General features: G+C 38.4%; 2 protein-coding genes across 4 annotated transcripts; one reads left to right on the top strand and one right to left on the bottom strand.

The window, feature by feature from the left end:
• The first annotated feature begins 1,464 nt into the window (after positions 1-1,464).
• Positions 1,465-6,165, top strand: popdc2 (popeye domain containing 2). 2 transcript variants are annotated; one of them, XM_017704598.2, is made up of 4 exons: positions 1,465-2,317; positions 2,987-3,095; positions 3,721-4,138; positions 5,178-6,165. In XM_017704598.2, exons 1-4 carry the CDS (start codon positions 1,821-1,823, stop codon positions 5,258-5,260), a joined length of 1,107 nt encoding a protein of 368 aa, XP_017560087.1. In that variant the 5' UTR covers positions 1,465-1,820; the 3' UTR covers positions 5,261-6,165. The 2 variants fall into 2 exon arrangements, with proteins under 2 accessions (XP_017560087.1, XP_017560085.1); XM_017704596.2 differs by having other exon boundaries at positions 3,721-4,278.
• A 531-nt stretch (positions 6,166-6,696) lies between these two features.
• Positions 6,697-18,626, bottom strand: pla1a (phospholipase A1 member A). 2 transcript variants are annotated; one of them, XM_017704594.2, is made up of 11 exons: positions 18,168-18,626; positions 13,931-14,150; positions 13,640-13,817; positions 13,423-13,531; positions 12,228-12,329; positions 11,894-11,986; positions 10,447-10,632; positions 9,250-9,339; positions 9,038-9,146; positions 8,758-8,910; positions 6,697-7,205 (listed from the first exon to the last, which is right to left on the bottom strand). In XM_017704594.2, the coding sequence occupies exons 1-11, from the start codon at positions 18,226-18,228 to the stop codon at positions 7,133-7,135; spliced, it is 1,374 nt and encodes a 457-aa protein (XP_017560083.1). In that variant the 5' UTR covers positions 18,229-18,626; the 3' UTR covers positions 6,697-7,132. The 2 variants fall into 2 exon arrangements, with proteins under 2 accessions (XP_017560083.1, XP_017560084.1); XM_017704595.2 differs by having other exon boundaries at positions 10,447-10,614.
• Positions 18,627-20,136: the final 1,510 nt, after the last annotated feature.

Genomic DNA, 20,136 nt, shown 5'->3' with positions numbered 1-20,136 from the left:
TGCAAAAAGTTTATTTTTTCACAGTGTACTGAACAGCTATGTAATAACATTGGCCCATTAATGTGCCATACTTGACTGTAGTGTATGATTCATGCGTGCACCATAGCATTCTCTCTGGCTCAGTGCCTTGTATGGATGAGGCACTCAACTGCTCTGAACTGTAACCTTTGCTGTTTAACTCTTCCGCAGGAGGGATTCGTATGCAGACGACTGTTCTGACAAGTAGTAATACTCCATAATGTACAGGAAGAGCTGAGATGTGTTTACATGGTCAGAGAAGAGAGACTGACAAGATTATTGCTTGTATCTGAAGAGAAAAACAGTTCAAGTGAGAACATCCTGTTGTATATACTTTCTGTGTAAAAGGAAATAAAACGTTTCTGGATTTTCCTTGTAAAGTATGATGAATTTATGAGTGATATGCAACTGTCTGCATTCACAAGTTACATAAAACATGTATTTGTGTCCATTTTTCTTAAGGATGAATTTAAACTCTGCATGATATATAAAATAGTATGGGTTTTATATTTCAGCACAATACCTATAAACATATTAATGTAATACTTAAGCATTTTTTAATGTTTGTCTGCCACACTTGGAACACTTTGATATTTCCTTGCACTTAGAAAAAGAACAGAAAATCTACTTAAGAGCACACGTACAATAGAAGCCAACTTGTTGTAAGTCAATTTTCTGTTGTAAAGGAAATTATTGTTTGTGGTCATCAGTTGTATACTGCAAATGTGACAGCAATTATGTTGTACACTGTAAAATTCTTTAATCACACATTCAAAAATTAGGAGCAATAGACATTGATGTAATACAGTCTAAAATAATTTGAAATCACTTTTAACACTAGATACATCCTTATCACTTTGTTTTTACACACAGTTAAACATTCCACATCATAAAGCACCATACTGTGTGGACATGGCTTGTATTGCATGTTTCCCACACTACAACTAAGACAGCAGAAGTTTAATTATCTGAACATCATAGCAAGCTACTAAACCCCTGCTGAGGAGTAAAATGGTGTAGCCCTCTGGTAGTATCTGTTGGGCCCAGATATGAGGAGGGAGTGTCAGAGAGAGGGCAGTAAACAGTGTAACAAGACCTCTGTAATTCTACCCATAGTGCAGTCTCCATGCCAAAACTCTGCCCTTACACTGCCCAGCTTTGCCAAGAAGAAAACCTTTTTGTGAGCGAAAGACTTAAATCTGGTGAAACTGGCTGTGACTTTGAAAAATTTCTGTGGCACTCTTGAAACTTTTCCTGCTGTCACTTGTTATCGTCCCTCGTCCCTCTCCCTGCTCTGGTGTGTTATGTTAAGTAGCTGCTCTGCTTTCTGTCTCTGGCTCTTTCCTCCTTGGGTTTCAATTCCAAACATGGTTATCCTACTAGAGGTGTCTCACCCCCCTCTTCCCCCGCTCTCTTGCCCTGTGTTACCAGCAGTTCTCAGTCCACTGTAGAAGAAGGACGGCAGAGAGACAGAAGGAGGACATAGTAGGTGATATAGTGAAAACTATACAGGAGACAGAAGGAGAAGCTCACAGAATGAAAGCAGCTACATTCCAGTTGTGTTTTTGATTGAGGACAAAGGGAATAAGGAGCAAAAAGTTCCTTCTCTGTGAACAAGAAGGCTTAAGGAAACAATCCTTTGACCTGTATTTATTTTTGCATTCTTTGCAAACACCTTGGTTTTACTTAAAGGGGTTTTTCCAGGATGCAGCAAACAAGAGCAATCATCTAAAGACCTGTCTTGAAGTCATACTGAGTAAAGCTCTCGTGACTGGATGTTCTGAGAGCACAGCATATGCAAAATGAATGACGACAACTTAACCGTGTTCGATACTATTATCTATGGTCACCCACCATGTGAAGGATGGTCCAACAGCACAGAAGGTGCAATCTACCACCTGGGTAACACTATCCTCTTTTTGGGGTACATGGGTGGAAGTGGAGCTTATGGAGCACTTTACATTTTCAGTTTCCTGGCTCCTGCTTTCCTCTGTCTAGCCCTGTGGGGCTGGCTGTCAGTATGTGGCCTTGATGTCTTCATCTGGAACCTGGTGCTGATGCTGCAGTGCCTGGTCCAGGTGTGCCACCTGATATTTCGGCTGATGCAGGACGGTTTGGCCAGCGAGGAGCTTTCTGCCCTCTACTCTGCGGTCTACCTGCCACTGGATGTGCCTGTGCAGGTGTTCAAAGAGATAACTACGGTCTGTGAGAACAAAGTACTCTCTCTGGAGGCTGAGGAGACCTATGCTGTAGAGGGAAAAACACCTATTGACCAGCTCTCCTTTCTGCTGTCTGGAAGGTCAGTAATATTGTTTTATTGTGTGATATAAACAGGACTTAATTTGAAGGGAGATTCCACCCCAGTTAAAAAAAGAGAAGACAAAAAATGTTATTGCTATTTAACATGACCTAAGTCTATTGTATGATTAAATTCCATACATATTTGAGATTTACAAAGCTTGGATGCATCCCAACCCGTGCCTCCACTTGTTAAAACCTACTACTGCCATTGATTTTTAAAATATTTATTGATTTATTTATTTACTTACTGACTTATTTACTTACTTACCTATTTACTTATACTAATAGTCAGATGTTCAATGGCTGAAAATCACTGATTTTGCTGATATACATCATCTAATTATTGGTTTCAGAGCTGTCTTATTCTCACATAACTCACAAAACTTGGAAGAATTTATGCAAACATAACATAATATAACATAATGCATACAGCATAACATAATGCTTTAGCATGAAATACAAAAATATGCTTATGGAACTCCATGACCCAGAAGGGTAAGTGGTTTAGAAGATGTGTGTTTGTGTGTGTGTTTATGGACACTTGCTTAATTAGAATCACAATTGCAGTCATTGCAAAATTTTCATAGTTGAATACTTACCACTCATTGGCACAAATTTTTAATCTACAAATCAAACCCGATTCTCATTTTCTTTCTCTCATTTGTAGGATTCGAGTGTCTTTAGAAGGGCAGTTCCTTCATTACATCTTCCCTCACCAGTTCCTTGATTCTCCAGAGTGGGAATCCCTCAGACCAACAGAGGAGGGGAATTTCCAGGTGCCAGAATAGATGTTTTCCCCAAGCCTGTTAGACCTTCCCTAAGCTTTGCCTTACTACTAGTGTAGAATAATCAAAATATTTTCCATATCCACGTTTTACTTATAAAATAAGGGTTCCTAAATGATTCTTGGCTTGTTTAATATGGGTGTAAAAATGCATTGTGACTTTGTGATATCGCAATTCAAAACTACGACATTGTTCATTTGGAGATGTGATCTAATGCAACTGCATTATTTTACAGTTTACAAGTGATCAGCAGCTCCACTTGCCTCCCAGCACTAGTATGCAACAACATTATAATCATTTTATTTAATTCGAATTTTGTTCAAAATATCAGAATACAGAATCATAAACTCAGTATCATGAATTTAACTGAATCTCGGACCAAGTTAACACCCCAATATAGAACCTTTACATTATGTAGAAGTTCTTTACATTATTTACATTTGTTTATCTCATTTATGACAGTGTGTCTTAAAAGAATGATCCATTGAAATGTTCTTTAGCGACCCAGAAGTGTTTCTTCTATGGAATCACTTCAAAGAAACTTTCCGGCAACTTTATTTATCTTCAGCACTTAATATTGACATGTCTTGAAACCTCAAATCTTCCCTACCCTCAGGTGACCCTGACCGCAGAGACAAATTGTCGTTACATCTCCTGGCGTCGGCGGCGCCTTTATCTCCTTCTGTCTAAGGATCGCTATATTGCTCGTCTCTTCTCGGTAATGCTGGGTAGTGATATTGCAGACAAACTGTACTCACTCAACGACAAACTCTTTGCCAAGAGTGGTGTACGTCTCGACATCCGCCTGCCAAGCCTCTACCATGTTCTTGCACCCTCTCCACCAAGCAGTGAGAGGGGCAGTGCCAGTTCTCCACCCAGGGGGATCCATGGGGATCAGATGACTGGGACCATGGAGCCAATACCTGCTAACCAGCATGTACCATCCTCCCAGCAAGGCCAGGAGAACGACCCAGTGCCCAAACCTCAGGCCTCTCAGCGACAGCCCTGGCCCTCGGACACTGAGATGCCCTCTGGTGAGGACTCAACCAGCCTAGTCCTGGAGGACTTTGCTGATATGATAGGCTCTCTAGTGGACTATGGGAGTGAGAGGGATTATTTGAAGTAGAAAATGGGGTGCTGAGGCTAACACACTGGGCCACTTCTTAAAATACATGTAAGTACACACAACTGAGCAGGGTGGGAATGGTACAGCAGGGAGAGGTGTGTGTTTTGCTTGAAGTGGCACATTTGCACTAATTGAGCACTTGACTAACTGAGAGTATGGGCAATGTGGAAATGGAATGTGCTTTGGAACAATGTCATATTTTACATTTGTTTTTTTCTGTATTAGTCTAATGTTAAGGTCTTTACAGATATATGGTTAAATATAGACTTCTAATGATATATATGATGATGTAAAGAATTGAAGTTATGCTGGTCTGTCATTATTTATTTGAGGGAGAGGGATCAGAGGATTACTCTTACCTCAGATATGACTAATTAACACAATAGGCCATTATTTAGACATAAATGCAGTTAGGGTTCAGATATTTCTTGATCAAGATTGCTTCTTGTGTTGGTTACATTTGCAGAGTGCAAAAAGTCTTGTCATTCTCCCAAGGTACACATTTGTGTGTGTGAGAGACTTGTTTAAAGGCTGGAAAGTCAGGGCATACCCTCCATACCCAATAATCCATAGCTCCATTAACTCAGCGCTGCCTTCTTTCCAAAGGCATGCCTGCACCAACTGTGGCTGGAATTGCATTTCATGAAGGAGAGGAAAGGGTGGTGTTAGATAGCAGGACAGCTGCAGAGAGTAGGAGGGCTCCACTGTCATTGAATTGCTGACCTTGACACAAGGTCTGTGGAGGAATGAGAGATATGGCTTTGAGTGGAGTCATGCTCCATAGAGTAGAAAGGGATAGTAATATCAAGTGGTAACTTGAATTAAAGTGATGAGACAATCTTATGTTATTGCACAGTATTGCTCATATAATGAATAGGCATCTATTTAATCTATTTAATACTGTAAATGTCCACTTACCTTTTTGATTTTCTTTATAAATCTAACAGAAGGTGATACTCCTGGAAGGTTTCCACATCGATACCAAAGAGGACGGGCTCCACTGGCTCCCACGGACACCCCGAGGCTCTAAAAATAGTCTAATCCATAAACAAAGCATACCATGGTCTACAACAGAAGTAGAGCCTCAGTAAATCCACTACCAGTGCCTCATTTCCTCTGTTGTCATAGGTTATGTTTAAATGGGGATAAGTACAAGCACATTGAATGGACAGTGCAGGAAGATTTTTTTAAAAGGATTTAACTATTTGAGGATAGTAATAAAGCATTCATAATCCCTTCTCCTGGCTGAGCTCAACAAAGCCAAAAAGTTTTGGCCTTGTGTAGATACTGTTACAGTCAATTCCATATGCTACTATTGCAGTATTTTTTGTTATTGTAAACTATTTTTGCTCACTGGTGTTAGGTCTCTAGACACTGTAGCCTTGCTTCACTTGTGATGTTTAATTTCATATTACACATGCTTAGAAGTCACTGTGCTATTTCATTTCCTCATATCACACTGTGGGCTTTTGCAATTGATTTACAACATGTCATAATTCATGAGCAAAAAGCAAACACTACAACAGCATGCACTGATTTACACTGTCTTTATTTTATCACATTAAATCACTGTTTTTTCTTGGGGCCAATTTCCTTTAATAAATACATATCCCAGTCTGCAGTTTCATTGCCTGCAGTCGATAAGGCCTTGCCCCTTGCCAAGAATTATTGACACCCTTAAAAAATATGAAAGAAAATAAAGGAAATAAAAAAAATATGTCTATGAATAAATATATATTTGTGTTTTAGCAGCTTAATCTTGTATTGGGAGCATCAGATAAGTCTACCTTTTCAGAAAATATTAAAATAACAAAGATCTATGAGTCTTTCTCAAAAGCATAATTATTTCTATTAACCATAAAAATGTATACCAACAACGTAATCATTGGGAGTTTGGAATTTGCCAAACTCAGACTTGGATCTGGGTTCTATGGCCATAGATGAGAAAAAATGCATTTGAGCAACAAATATATGAAGTGCGGTTTTATGTATAAAGAGTCAAGGTAGAAAACAACCTGATCTCAAATGAAGTATGGTGATGGATGCATGCTGTGGAGCTCAGGGTCCCAAGGAATATTGTTACAGATATACAGCATCATCGACCAAGTATTTAATACTTGTCTTGGGTATTTTTCCCTATAAAATTGATAAAATCATCATTTTGGCTTGATTTCTCATATTTTCTGTGTGATCCAGCTGCTAAACTGGTCTTTTGGTCTAAAAAGATGGTCTTTTCATAGCATTTTTTGCTCATCTTTACCAGACGTGTCAATAATTTGGCACAGTTTTATATTTTTTAATTACAGACTGTTCTATAGGCAAAATATAGGTTTAAATATAACCCCTGTATATGGTATCTCATTAGAATAATCCAATATGTAAGAAACAGCTACTATCAAATTAACAGTTAGTTTTCATGTTAACCATGTTGCAGTATTTGAGATTAAACAGAAGAAACAACAAAACTGAGCTCCAGTAATTTACCAGTGGTAAATGACGTAATTACTACTCTGTGATATTTAATGACAGACCAAGCGATATTAACAATTAATGCATTTATACATGGTATTTCACACATTTTACATGTAAAATATGAGATGTTGATAGAACACTTTAATAAATGCTCTTGACATTACACGGCTTAAAGTGTAGCACTTCCGTTGTGAGTTGTTTGTGTGTCTTTTTTTTCTCCAGTTATAGAACTGCTGCCTGTTGTGTATGTTTGTTTGTTTTTTTGTTGAAGCATGAAGCAAATATAATAATATGATCATGTGCACATATACGTGGTCCCTTTTCCCCTTGCTAGAATTTCTATGTGAGTGAGCGTAAAAGTGGGCATTCTGACACCTTGCTTCTGTAGGTCCTGTCTGCTGTGCAGGAGATCCTATTTCCCAGAGTAAGTTCAGCACAACTGGACAAAGTCGTATGACCACGGTGCTCCCCTTCCAACGTTTATGTTGTTCACACACAATGGCCTGTAAGCACATGAAAGAACAGAAGCACACACACATACATACATGTTGCCATAAGACTGGTCTGTCATACATTGTATATTTGAGGCTATTAATCAGTTAATGTTATACACTGTGTGTACTTAAGAAATATAAATGATTTGTCCTCTTTGCTAAACTTGATTAATTTCCAGTCAAAACAGCCATTATATACAAGTCACTGACTTTTCAGGAGAATATGTGCAATGAGAATATAGTTTCTGTCCATCCTTCCACTGTTTGCAAATTTGCAAATCATAGAAGCTGCTGATGCTTTTAGAACTGGCCTCAACATAACATAATGTGTTTAAGATTACTTGCATCATTAAATAATAAAAAAAAAAAACACACAAAGCATTTCACAAGTTTTCTGGAATAACTGCATTGTCTAGTTGGAACTGTATCTAAAACAGTGAACAACTGAGGGCATCTTCTCCAAGTATACAGTAAAAGGAAAATGGGAAATGAAAAGTCCTTGATGTCAGATGAGTCATAATTATTTGGCTCTTTCAGTGTCTTCAGAATGACACTTCATTTGACATAATTTTGAGGCCAAAACTGACAAACAATGAATGCTGAAAACACCAAAGTAAATCATAGTAGGCTACTAGTTGCAATGATATTTTCATGATATCAGTGCTGAGAATAAAACATAACTTGAACAAAATGGAAAAAAGTAGGACTCCCACCTCTTAAATCCCAGTTTAATCCCTATGCACATTTACTTTAAACTGGCAGCCATCGTTATCTAAGTCCATATTACATTGTTATTAAACTATAAAATGGAAATGAAAGAAAACAGTGTCACATTGTGCATAATATTGCTTTCCAAAGAAACAGCACATTTTTGTCATTTATTATTTTAAATGGCATTATTTGAGTACAGCAGCTGTTTTACATGCTTTACAGGGAGGCTATTTGAGTAGAGGTGGGGGACTCCTTCCAGCCAATACAGTTTTTCAGGACCCGGTCATTTCTTTGTTCAGGCCTGATCGTGACAATGCAACTGACTTCTAAATCTTTAGAAACATAAATTGCTTGTAAAGACTGAACGTTTCCTGAAATGAATGAAAGCTTTAATAGGAAGCAAAGAGTGGACATACTAAATGCTGAAGGATTTGATATTACATTTGGTTGTTAGTGTTTCCATGGAATTTTCCACTGTATATTATCACTGTCCAAAAAAACACGTTTCCAGTTCTTTTTTATTTTTCTGCATCATTTTAGCACAGCAGCTGCCCTTCACATTGTGTAACAAATTTCATGATAAATGGACCAATATAAAAGCTCTATAAGCATTTGCACTCTTTACATTAACTTGCATTCAAAGCTAAGACCGTTTTTGTGGTCTCCTGTAAAGTTAATATTTCACTTTTTGGGAATGTTTTTCTATTTTTTCTGTCCTTGTACTTATTGTTTGTTTTGACTGGACATGAAATAAATGAATGGTGGTCTCTGTCTTTTGCACAGTACTATAGAAGTCACAGGTAAGGAATGCTAAGAAAGCACAGGAAAAGACCGAAAGGCTGATCTTTACCTCATTTTAGGGATCTCGGTGATACAAATGTATTCAAAGTGAATGTTTCCTTGTGTGTAGAAAAGTCCAGCATTCTTCACTTGGATAGAATCAATCTTACAGAGGCCCTCTGGATGTCCCACTACTTTTTTATAAACAGTTTTGTCTGTCTGTCTAAAATGTGTACACAGAAAACAACTATAAGCATATGACACAAATTTAGCCAATAGCATGAGTTTATTAGCTAATATGTGCTAGTGGGTAGTTAAAAGTGAGCTGTTTGAATGCAGGTGGCACATACAGCCTGAGTTTCTGCTCTGTCTTGGCAACACTCATGGAGATCAGGGTGACCTGCACCTCAGCACGCTTCTCCAGCGGAGACACCTTGAGCTCAATCAGGATGTGGTGAGCTAAGAGTAAAGAAAAAGGAACAGATGAGCTGAAAGATCCTTTTCATGTAAGCCACATAATGATGAGCATGTTGAGGTTAGACTACACATGTCTATAACCCACCACAGAAAGGAACTTCAGATGTAGTCAGGAGGTAGACTTTCTCTTGTTTGGGAAGAGGTGATACCGTTATCCCACTGTTCTTTAGCAAGCCTAAGACATAAGCAAGTGACAGGATCTGTTAACTAAAACTGTTATTATTTTTATTACTCTCATTAAGAGATTAGATGTACCAGATGTACCAGCGCTCACACAGGCCACTGCCAGTTCTGTTAAAAGACCATTCTGGCCTAAAAGAGTTTAATATGTTATCTGTAATGGTAAGTGTCATGCCTTCCCATGATCTGTTTGACATGATTTTTCTCATATTTTTCATTCATCAGTGTTTTCTCACTATAATACCTGCATGTGTGGCGCAAATACATGACACAACCTTTAGGGATCCCTGAGGTGTCAACCAATCCTGATCTTTTTAGCTACTGATCACTGGATCAAGCCAGCACTACTATAAATCATATCTTTTAAAGAAAAAAAGATTGTATCTTAGCAGTACAGTTAGTTATACGGTTTTCTTCTGCATTCAGCAGCTAGAAAACATTAAAATGCCATCCCAAAGCAGTTGTAGCTTTTAAAAAACTTTCGCCCACCCTCAAAATGGACCATCTGAAGAGGAAGGGGAAAATCTTACTCCAGAAACTACTGGGGTACGACTGTAGGATGCGAGTAGTCATATATACAACCGTTCATTTTGGCCAAAATGTCCCTATAGCCTAAACTGAGATGAGCTCAGTTTATTAGCGTCTGATTGCAACTGGAGTTGAATGCATTTTAACCTCTTATGCTTGTGGGTTTATTTTGTTTTTTCCATCTGAATTTACATGATAAGTCAGTAACTGCATAAAATAAATGTATTTTTTTTATAAAGATCCCCCTCAAATGAACAGATTATTATAAATTTTTAAAATGACATTGCCCATCTATTTGACTGGAAAGAAGACAGTTACAGCTCTCATATGACACCCACCTTTTAAATGTATCTTATGAAATATGAAAGTTATGAAGCATAGTGTGTTTTGGAACCACCAGTGGTTCCAAGGAGTTTAAAAGGTTAATATATAATATAGATTATTTCTAATAAATAATACACCAAAATCAGCCAAATAGGTCAATGGCATATCTAAATATATATGCTTGTGTATACTGTGAAGAGTGTCCATTATAAACATATGGCTGCAAAAGGGGCTGTAAATGTTGTCTTACCTATTTGAGGGCAGGTACCATTGAATGCTTTATCACAGTTGGTGCACTGGCCTGCTAGAAAGTCCTCATAACTGGAGCAGGGGAATCCAGTCAGGGCACAGGAGCTATTCAGTGCGCTTATATATACATGCAGTGCCCTCATGTGGTCGCAGATCACATAGCCATACACTGGAAAGTAAATAAGAACTGACAGCAAACAGGGATCCTCAGCTAAACACTGCTACTAATGTTCCCACTACTGTATTTCCCCTTTAAACATATTAACTGTATTCCCTTTATTTATTTTTAAAAATAAATAAGATTTAAAAAACATAGACATTCTTAGCTAACTGAGTGCTTTTCAGACTAATGTATTTTAGTGTTAATCCTATAGAGCAATGGTGGAGGTCTGCAGCACATTTCTTTACTCTGCACAAACATACACTATATGAACAAAACAATTGGGCCACCCCTCCTAATTATTGAGTTCAGATGTTTCAGCCATACCCATTGCCAACAGGTGGAAGAGCTAGTATGGTAAAATGAAGGCATCTATGAGCAGCAACAGCTTAGCCATGAAGCAGTAGACCACACAAACTCACAAACAGAGTGGGGCCATTGAGTGTTGAAGTGCACAGTGCCTATCCTCCGTTGAATCATTGCCTCTGGAAGCAGCATCAGCACTAGAACTGTATGTAAGGAGCTTCACCAATGGGTTTCTATGGTTGAGCAGCTATACACAAGCCCTTGGTCAAAATGCACAATGCCAAGCATTGGGGAGGGGGGTTATTGTAAAGCACCCCACCACTGGACTCTGAACAGTGAAAAATATATTCTGTGGTGAATCATGCTTCTCTATCTGGCAGTCTGAATGATGAGTCTGGGTCTGGTGAATGCCAGGTGAACATTACTTGCCTGACTGCACTGTGCCAACTGTAAAGTTTGATGGAGTGCCTGTCCTCATAAATGCTCTTCTGAACAAATGGGCAAGTTCCCACAGACACTCAGAAGAGTGGACAAGAGGGGAACAAACTCTGTGTCAATGCCTATGAATTTAGAAAGGGACGTCATAAAAGCTCTGTAGATGTAATGTGTAGGGGTCCCAATAATTTTGTCCAAGTAGTGTACCAAATAAACCTAGTAAATAACTGCTGAGCTGAATTAGGAGCCTGTAGGCCGTTAGCTGGACACCCGTCTGGCACCTAAGCTTCAGATACATGAGTTCGTTAATTTTATTAGTCATTTTAAAGCTATATTTGGTAATAACCTGTTAGGTTTGTGAGGTTTTAAAAGCCCAATCAACCCCTTCCTGATAAAGGACTTTTAGTAATGTACAATTTAGTGATTTTAGTTCTACTGTGATAGTCCGTTAATACTGGAAACAAGTTTACCCATCCCCAAGACTTCTGACAGGACATTCTTAGTGAGTTAAGATGCTGTATTTGCTTGCAATAGTTTGTCTACATACTTGATGCAAACCTTGAGCGTGCACATCCCGTTTGGTCCATGCCACCATTCAAAAAAAAATCCACGTGTCCAACAGGAATAGAGATGCCAAAATCTGCCAAATGTGGGCAAATGATTAAAACAAGCATAGAAACAATGAATAAATTGAAGGACACACATATCTTGTGGTTGGTTGATTTACCAATTTCTGTCAGTAAGGTAGGCCTGTTGTTAGTTCATACTAACAGCAGAAATGATATAAACACGAAAAGCACCATTGCATAATCTGTCTTTATCCTCATTTTGCTGCAGGAATGCATAAAGTCATGGAAGGTAAAGTCTTATTGCTTTCTCACAGTCAGAGTCAGTGTGTATGGCCTCAACAAACATGGCGTCTGAGGGATCCAGCCGATCGAATGGATCAGCATTCTTGAACATGGGGCCTGCTGGGTCCAGACCTGGGGAAATATGTTACGAAAGAGGGCTCAATCACATTACTGCATAAGTGAAAGTATCATAGTGTAACTACTCACAATGAAAGCCTAATGTTTTTTTTTTGTTTTAACTCATCTGGAAGCCTGCTTACTAGAAGATCAAGGATTATAAATCTGTAATATAGTCAGTGTCATTTTTCATATGTTGTGTATTTTATTGATCCCATAAGGAAACTTTGTCATTTTGCTGCTGAAGTATTCCCATTCTGGGAGCAGCACAGTGTCACCAGTAGAACAGTGCCACCTGAGGAGATGGGGGGGTTGAGTGCCTTGCCCAAGGGCAAAATCAGGTATACCCAGTCAGTCCTGGCCTTTGAATGTACAACCTTCTAGTTGCTGGCTCATTCTCATACTCCTTGCCTCCTCTTCAGTTTTTTTTTTAGATTTGCCAAGATAATTCCGCCCATGTTTATCACTGATCTTAAGACAAGAATCTTAATATGAACTCAACCTTTTCTCATCCTAACAGTGTTCTCTAAAGGACTCATCTAGATCTAAGTTATCTAGGAGTAACTATTATAATTTTCATCTGAGCAAGAAATATCTAATCTTTTTATCTACTGCTATTTCTCCTAAGGGATTTTAGGATCAGCATGAAGTTTCTTCAGCCATCAAAGATTAACATATGAGCAATAAAACTTTCCTCTGGGCCCTCTGCTTTTCTCAAGCAACAGAGGTAATACATTAGCAGACCGTGTTGTGCCATCCCTAATTAGCGTGTCCTCCTAACCCCGGGTGTTGAAATCCGGGTAGTCATGTCAATGGAGTGTTGTGTTTTTGGAGTGCTCTTTCTCACTCAATCTGAAAGCCCCATTCAAACACTTGGACTGAGGCACTGTTTGTGTAGGGTTTTTGTGAACAGTCTGCTTCATTGTGACCATCTATCTGGAGCCTGGACAGACAAGACCCTGTGAAGCTTTTTCAGAGATGTCGATCTTGTACACCATCTCAGTGGGAAGGTACATCATGTTTATTTTCTAAGATACACTTCAGAAGGTCTCTTGGCATATATTCTTAAATTTGGCTTAACTATGTGGTGCAGACATTTGTTCCTCACCTGTAATTCGTCCCAATTTGCCTGCAAATAGAGTCCCCACAAATCCTGCCACATGAGCTCCTAGGCTCACCCCAATGACATGGAATGATTCCAGAGTACTGCCATAGGTCTGCATGGACAAAATGGCACTGTTAAATCTTTCTGATGACTCAGTTCTGAAAACTGTCCTCTATATTGACAGTATGGAAATATACAATATATCATATAACACTCTTACTGTCAACTGATTAATAAGAATTGATATCTGCAAGGCCACTTCCTTGTAGTTCTCCGCCACTAGGTTGTAGGCAAAGGATGCCCCAAAGATCCAGTCTACAACCAAGACATTCACATCCTCCTTCTGTAACAAAGCTTGGGCTAAGCCACTCACCCATGAAGGCTTAGTGCCTATGGCCCTAAAAGAGATGGCAGTAAATTTATTGGAGCAAAGAATGATTTATTTGTAAGGAAGAGTCAGAGTTAACATTATGCATTACCAGAGTGCAGATTATGCGGTAATGTGGCTTACCTGTACCCATGAACAATGACTTTAGTGGGAAGTGTGGAGTTGAAGTATGCAGTATGTTGCTGAGTGTGGTTGAGACAGTCCTGGGTGAAGAGGCTTGCGCAGTCTGCATTCTTTCGTGTTAGAAGCAGGTACTGGACCTGCACCTTGGTTCTTTGCTTGTATTCTAGCCAGGTGGTGTTGTTAAAATCAGCACACTTTGCTGTGGGTACTTCATCACTCACTGTGAGCATGTACAGGAAGAGTGCACTCAGTAGAAGTTTAATGATGTACAAGACGAGTGAGTCCAGCAACTTCAAAGAAATTTAAAAATCTAATTTACACAAATTTTCGCTGTAGCAATGAAGCTAATTTTGCTAACAAACACTAGATGTCAATAGTCACCCAAATTCTTTCTGGAAGTACATCCCCAAAACTTTTTTAACCCACACAAACATCATCTAGGTCTTCATTAAGGACGTGCAGACTTGTCTGTGTGGTTTAGGACACATGACTTACTGAGAGCTATAAAAATGAGCAAAACGTCACTGTGTAGCTGAACACCCGGAGCAGCTACTTCCTCTCTGCTAAAAAAAAAAAAGGCTTAGAATGGCATGAATAGTGGCTAGTGCTGGACTGGTGCTCGTTTAGCTGGTCAGCCAGTATAATCATACTGGTTGACAAACATACCAATGCTGGCCAATGCTAGCTTTTCTGGCAGGGCTGTCACATGCACACTCATCACACAAAACATAGATGCTAAATTACATTTGATTTCTGTTGTATCTATAAAAGGTATTTAGGAAGCATGTAGCATGAACATAATCTGTAGCATCCTTATGGCCACATGATAGGCATGCAAACAAAGGGGATTTAGAAGACGGGGTTCAGCAGCTAGAGGGGTGTAAAACTTAGAAAATTGGGCTATGGAGCAGTGGAACTGATTTCTCTTGAATAATGGTGTAGCTTCAAAAATCTTGCCACTTATATTGCAGAAGTAATCATCTATAATTTCTGTAAATCTGTTTTACTGGGATTCCTAAGAAAGCAATCTATACTCTACAACTTGTACAAAATGCAGTATCAGAGATCGTAATAAAAAACAACAGAGGTAGCTCAAATGACCCCTGTTTAAGAGAACTGCACTGGCTACCTCTATCTTTTAGCATAGATTTTTAAGTTCTGCTACTCGTTTTTTAAGGATCTAAATGACCTAGCACCCACTTACATCACAGAATGTCATTCTAAATTCCAACATGTGATCTCAGATCTGCAAACACAGACCTTTTGCAAATACTTTCTGTAAAATAAAGAAAATGTGGGTGGACAGACCTCTTCTGTTATTACACTTCTAATCTGTGTAACTTAGTTCCAACTTTTATTACAACCCCAATTCCAATGAAGTTGGGACATTGGGTAAAACATAAAATAAACACCGAATATGATGATTTGCCAATCCTTTTCAATCTATATTCAATTGATTACACTACAAAGACAAGATATTTAATGTTCAAACAGATAAACTTTATTGTTTTTTGCAAATATTCACTCATTTTGAATTTGATGCCTGCAACACATTCCAAAGAAGTTGGGACAGGGGCATGTTTAGCACTGTGTTAAATCACCTTTCCTTTTAACAACACTCAATAAGCGTTTGGTAACTGAGGACACTAATTGTTGAAGCTTTGTAGGTGTAAGTCTTTCCCATTCTTGCTTGATGTACAACTTCAGTTGCTCAACATTCCGGGGTCTCTGTTGTCGTAATTTGTGCTTCATAATGTGCCACACATTTTCAATGAGAGACAGGTCTGGACTGCAGGCAGCCCAGTCTAGTACCCGCACTCTTTTACTACAAAGCCACGCTGTTGTAACACGTGCAGAATGTGGCTTGGCTTTGTCTTGCTGAAATAAGCAGGACATCCCTGAAAAAGACGTTGCTTGGATAGCAGCATATGTTTCTCCAAAACCTGTATGTACCTTTCAGCATTAATGGTGCCTTCACAGATGTGCAAGTTACCCCATGCCATGGGCACTAACACACCCCCACACCATCAGAGATGCTGGCTTTTGAACTTTGCACTGATAACAATCCGGACAGTCCTTTTCCTCTTTGGCCCAGAGGACACGACGTCCATGATTTAAAAAAACAATTTGAAATGTGGACTCGTCAGACCACAGGACACTTTTCCACTTTGCGTCAGTCCATCTCAGATGAGCTCAGGCCAAGAGAAGCCGACGGCGTTTCTGGGTGTTGTTGATATCTGGCTTTCACTTTGCATGGCAGAGTTTTAACTTGAAATTGTAGATGGAGCGGCGAACTGTGTTCACTGACAGTGGTTTTCTGAAGTGCTCCTGAGCCCATGTGGTAATATCCGTTACAGAATGATGTCAGTTTTTAATGCAATGCCGCCTGAGGGATCGAAGGTCACGGGCATTCAATGTTGGTTTTCTGCCTTGCTGCTTACTTGCAGTGATTTCTCCAGATTCTCTGAATCTTTTGTTGATATTATGGACTGTAGATGATGAAATCCCTAAATTCCTTGCAATTGCACATTGAGAAACGTTGTTCTTAAACTGTTGGACTATTTGCTCAGGCAGTTGTTCACAAAGTGGTGAACCTCGCCCCGTCCTTGCTTGTGAATGACTGAGCCTTTCAGGGATGCTCGCTTTATACCCAATCAAGACACTCACCTGTTTCCAATTAACCTGTTCACCCTGTGGAATGTTCCAAACAGGTGTTTTTTGAGCATTCCTCAACTTTCCCAGTCTTTTGTTGACCCTGTCCCAACTTCTTTGGAACATGTTGCAGGCACCAAATTCAAAATGAGTGAATATTTGCAAAAAACAATAAAGTTTATCCGTTTGAACATTACACTACAAAGACAAGATATTTATTCAATTGAATATAGGTTGAAAAGGATTTGCAAATCATTGTATTCAGTTTTTATTTATGTTTTACACAACATCCCAACTTCATTGGAATTGGGGTTGTAGACAGAGCTCAAATTTGATCCAACATCAGTAGCTGACCTCACTAATGCTCTCATGGCTGAATAAAATTACATTTTGTTATTAAATTAAATAATATTTTCTTAATCTGTAACTCAATAGGAATAGAAATAGAAATATAAATGTTCAGTGTGTTTGGTCAGATCATGTCTTACTGTAAGCTCTGGCACACTTATCTACATCCAGAACCAAAAATGTTGGTTGCATTCATGAAAATGTATATATTAATTTCTAACCATATTTGGAAGGATATTACAAAGGATTTCCTACAATGTAAAAAGTGGGCCATCAGATCTACTTAAAAATTACTTTATATGGTAACAAGCAACTGAAGTGGTTTTATGAAACTAAAAAAAAAAAAAACTACAATGATTGAAAAAAAAATCATTCATTAAAAATATTTATTTAGGTTAATTTAGGTTAATTTACTTGTTACCACATGAAGTAAATAGATCTGACAACACACTTTTTACAGTGTAATTTGTTGCTCATAGCTGGATTTATGCTAGATATTATACTACAAAATGACCCAAAAAGTGTTTTAAAATAAAGTGTATGGTATTTTATTTTATTATTAAACAGTAAGCAAATTAAGTTTCAGTAATCTGTCCTGTAGAATACTTTCTCAAATAACTCTTAAAAATAATATATAAACATTTAAATTCTAACATCAGCCAAAGATAATTTTTTGCATAGCTAAACTTTCAGCACAAAAAACTACTTGTAGGAGTTTCAGTTATCAACAGACAAGATTCATTGTCTGCCATTTTAAGAAAAAGTCACCCAATTGCAGAACATTCATGAGCTTTTAAAGTTGAAAGTTAGCCAAGTTAGCGGAACTGGCTTATTTGCAGCAATGTTCATTAATGTGCATTGTCCCTGAGACTGAATAAAATAAAGTTAATCAGGTTAACTTTATCATTATCATATCACATGTGGCAGTTCTCCTGATGAAGGCCAGTCAACTCATCACATGAACTCAAAGGTAGGGGACTTAAGTTGCAGTATAGCTGCTCTTTTGTGCTGATAAACAACTGATTGATGTAAAGAATGTTCTGATAGCCATGATATTTGTATCGCCAGAATATCTTTTTTTAAAATTAGCATTATATAGTATTTTGATAAGCATGAAACAGACATTAAACTGATAGTAATTGGCAACATTTGCCATAGTTGCTAAAGTTAGTATCAGTAGATTTTCTGCAGTTTAGGATTCATTTGTTTGTAGTCTGTGAAACAGAAGTGCACTTACCAATCACTGAAGTGGTACAGAGTGACAGAAGCATGCAGAGTTTAATCCATCTCCAGGCCATTTCTCCACAGAGTAAAAGGATGCCTTCCAGATAAGTTCAAATACAACTATTTGATTCTTTCTGTTCTCTACTCTCGTCACTGCTTCTACATTATGCCAAACCCCATTCTGTCCTTTTCCCTGAACCAGTTCTACAAGGTTTTAGAATCCTCTTAATAGTGGAATTTACAGAAAGAAACAATCTGCCTCACAGTGCTTGGCACTGAAAAAAATGTTACAACATCCGATTAAGTGAGATGAGGGAGCTTTGGCAAGCTCTCCCCTTCAATCCTGCTGTGCTTTTATAACCTACAACAGCACTTCTGTGGTATTAAACCCCTGCATCCATCGGGTGTTTCAGAGGCGACACACTTGCAGCTGGTCAAGAAGGCTCTAACTGAAGCAATGAGAAACAAATGATCTGTGTTCATTGTGCTGCAGCTGGCTTTGAATCTATGACCTCACTGGGCTTAAATGTTTGTTTGTATCCAGCCGCTGGACTCTGACCCTTGGCAATGTTTACTCTGTGCCTCTGAGAATTACTCCAGTTGGTGGGTGGTGTTTTTTTGACAACTGATTGACCTCTTGACCCACAGATTAAGTACATACCTGTTTAATTTCCATTGCACTGCAGGCATACCTAAGAACTAAGAACCGATGTCCTCAAGTCAGAATTCCAAAAAGACAAATGGTTTGATAATAATCTTTTTATTGACAATGCTCATTAACAGTCTATATTAATGTTATTATTATTATTATTATTATTATTAGTTTTACTTCATTTTAAAAAGAAAAGGCCAGTAAACATGAGGTGTACCATGTAATGGGCTTAGTAATCATTAATTCATGCAGTGCATTGCTTTAATTACATTTTTTTAAAGAAGTAAAATAACAGGAATCAATGATCTTAACAAAACAGGCTACAGATGGTGTAAAAATGTGAGATTTTGTAATGATTTGCATTCACAGATATTTGTCCAACTGTCTCTACTGACATAGTAAGGGAAGGAGACAGTTAGACAAACACCTTGCACCCTGGTGTTGCTCCACTCCTTACAAATCTTTCATCTTTCCCTTTACAGGCTCTTGATTTTTTTACAGACAATAGTTTATTTAACATGCCCTCGTCAACCTCAACACTCTTAAGTATAGCGCATCTACAAGTGGCTAGCACAAGGCTACCTCAGCAAGGTTAACCTAAGTGAGCTATTTAGCTAACCATGCAAAACACTTTTTTGAAGAAGTCTGAACATAACATGCATATATTTAGTAACTGCTTTGCCACATTACAAGCTTCGGTTTAAAACCATGTTGTATTGTGTTTCTTTCTGTTGTTGCTAGCTGTGCACACTTTAGCTTGCTAACCTGCAAGCTACAGGGTGTTGCAGTTGTATCAGCAGTCATGTACAACAAATGGAGGAGTGTTTAACATAAATACAAATGTGAGTGTTACAAGTGTTATAATTTTGAGATATTTAACCATTTTAAAGTATTAATTGAAAGTATTAACTGCTATTGCTTATGAACAGTTTTGCCATTTTTGAGGGGTTGAAAAGAGAAATACACCAGCTCTCAGGGTGTCGTCAGAGATTCCCTTGGGAAGTGTGGACGAAACCCGTCCTGCGTGTTCGTTGATGCAAAAAAAAATGAGACAAGTATATCAGACTGAAGTGAAACAAACAAAGTTTTATTACAGAATTCTGGAGAGGTTACAAACAGAGAACATGCATCATGTATCTCCCAGGTAAGCTCTGACCTCCCAATGTGTTCTGACTCCTTTTATACCCTGAAGCTGAATATGTGTGTGTGTATAAGCTAAACCTAAATGTGTACATGTTCCTGTTTAGTGGGTGCAATGGACATATGGTTTACCATATATGGATGTGAAAACCTCATGTTCTAACGAAAACCTCACGTTTTAACGGTTAAG

The sequence above is a fragment of the Pygocentrus nattereri genome, chromosome 6 (assembly GCF_015220715.1).
Source record: "Pygocentrus nattereri isolate fPygNat1 chromosome 6, fPygNat1.pri, whole genome shotgun sequence".
Taxonomy (NCBI): Eukaryota; Metazoa; Chordata; class Actinopteri; order Characiformes; family Serrasalmidae; genus Pygocentrus; species Pygocentrus nattereri.
This window is presented reverse-complemented; position numbering and strand designations above follow the sequence as displayed.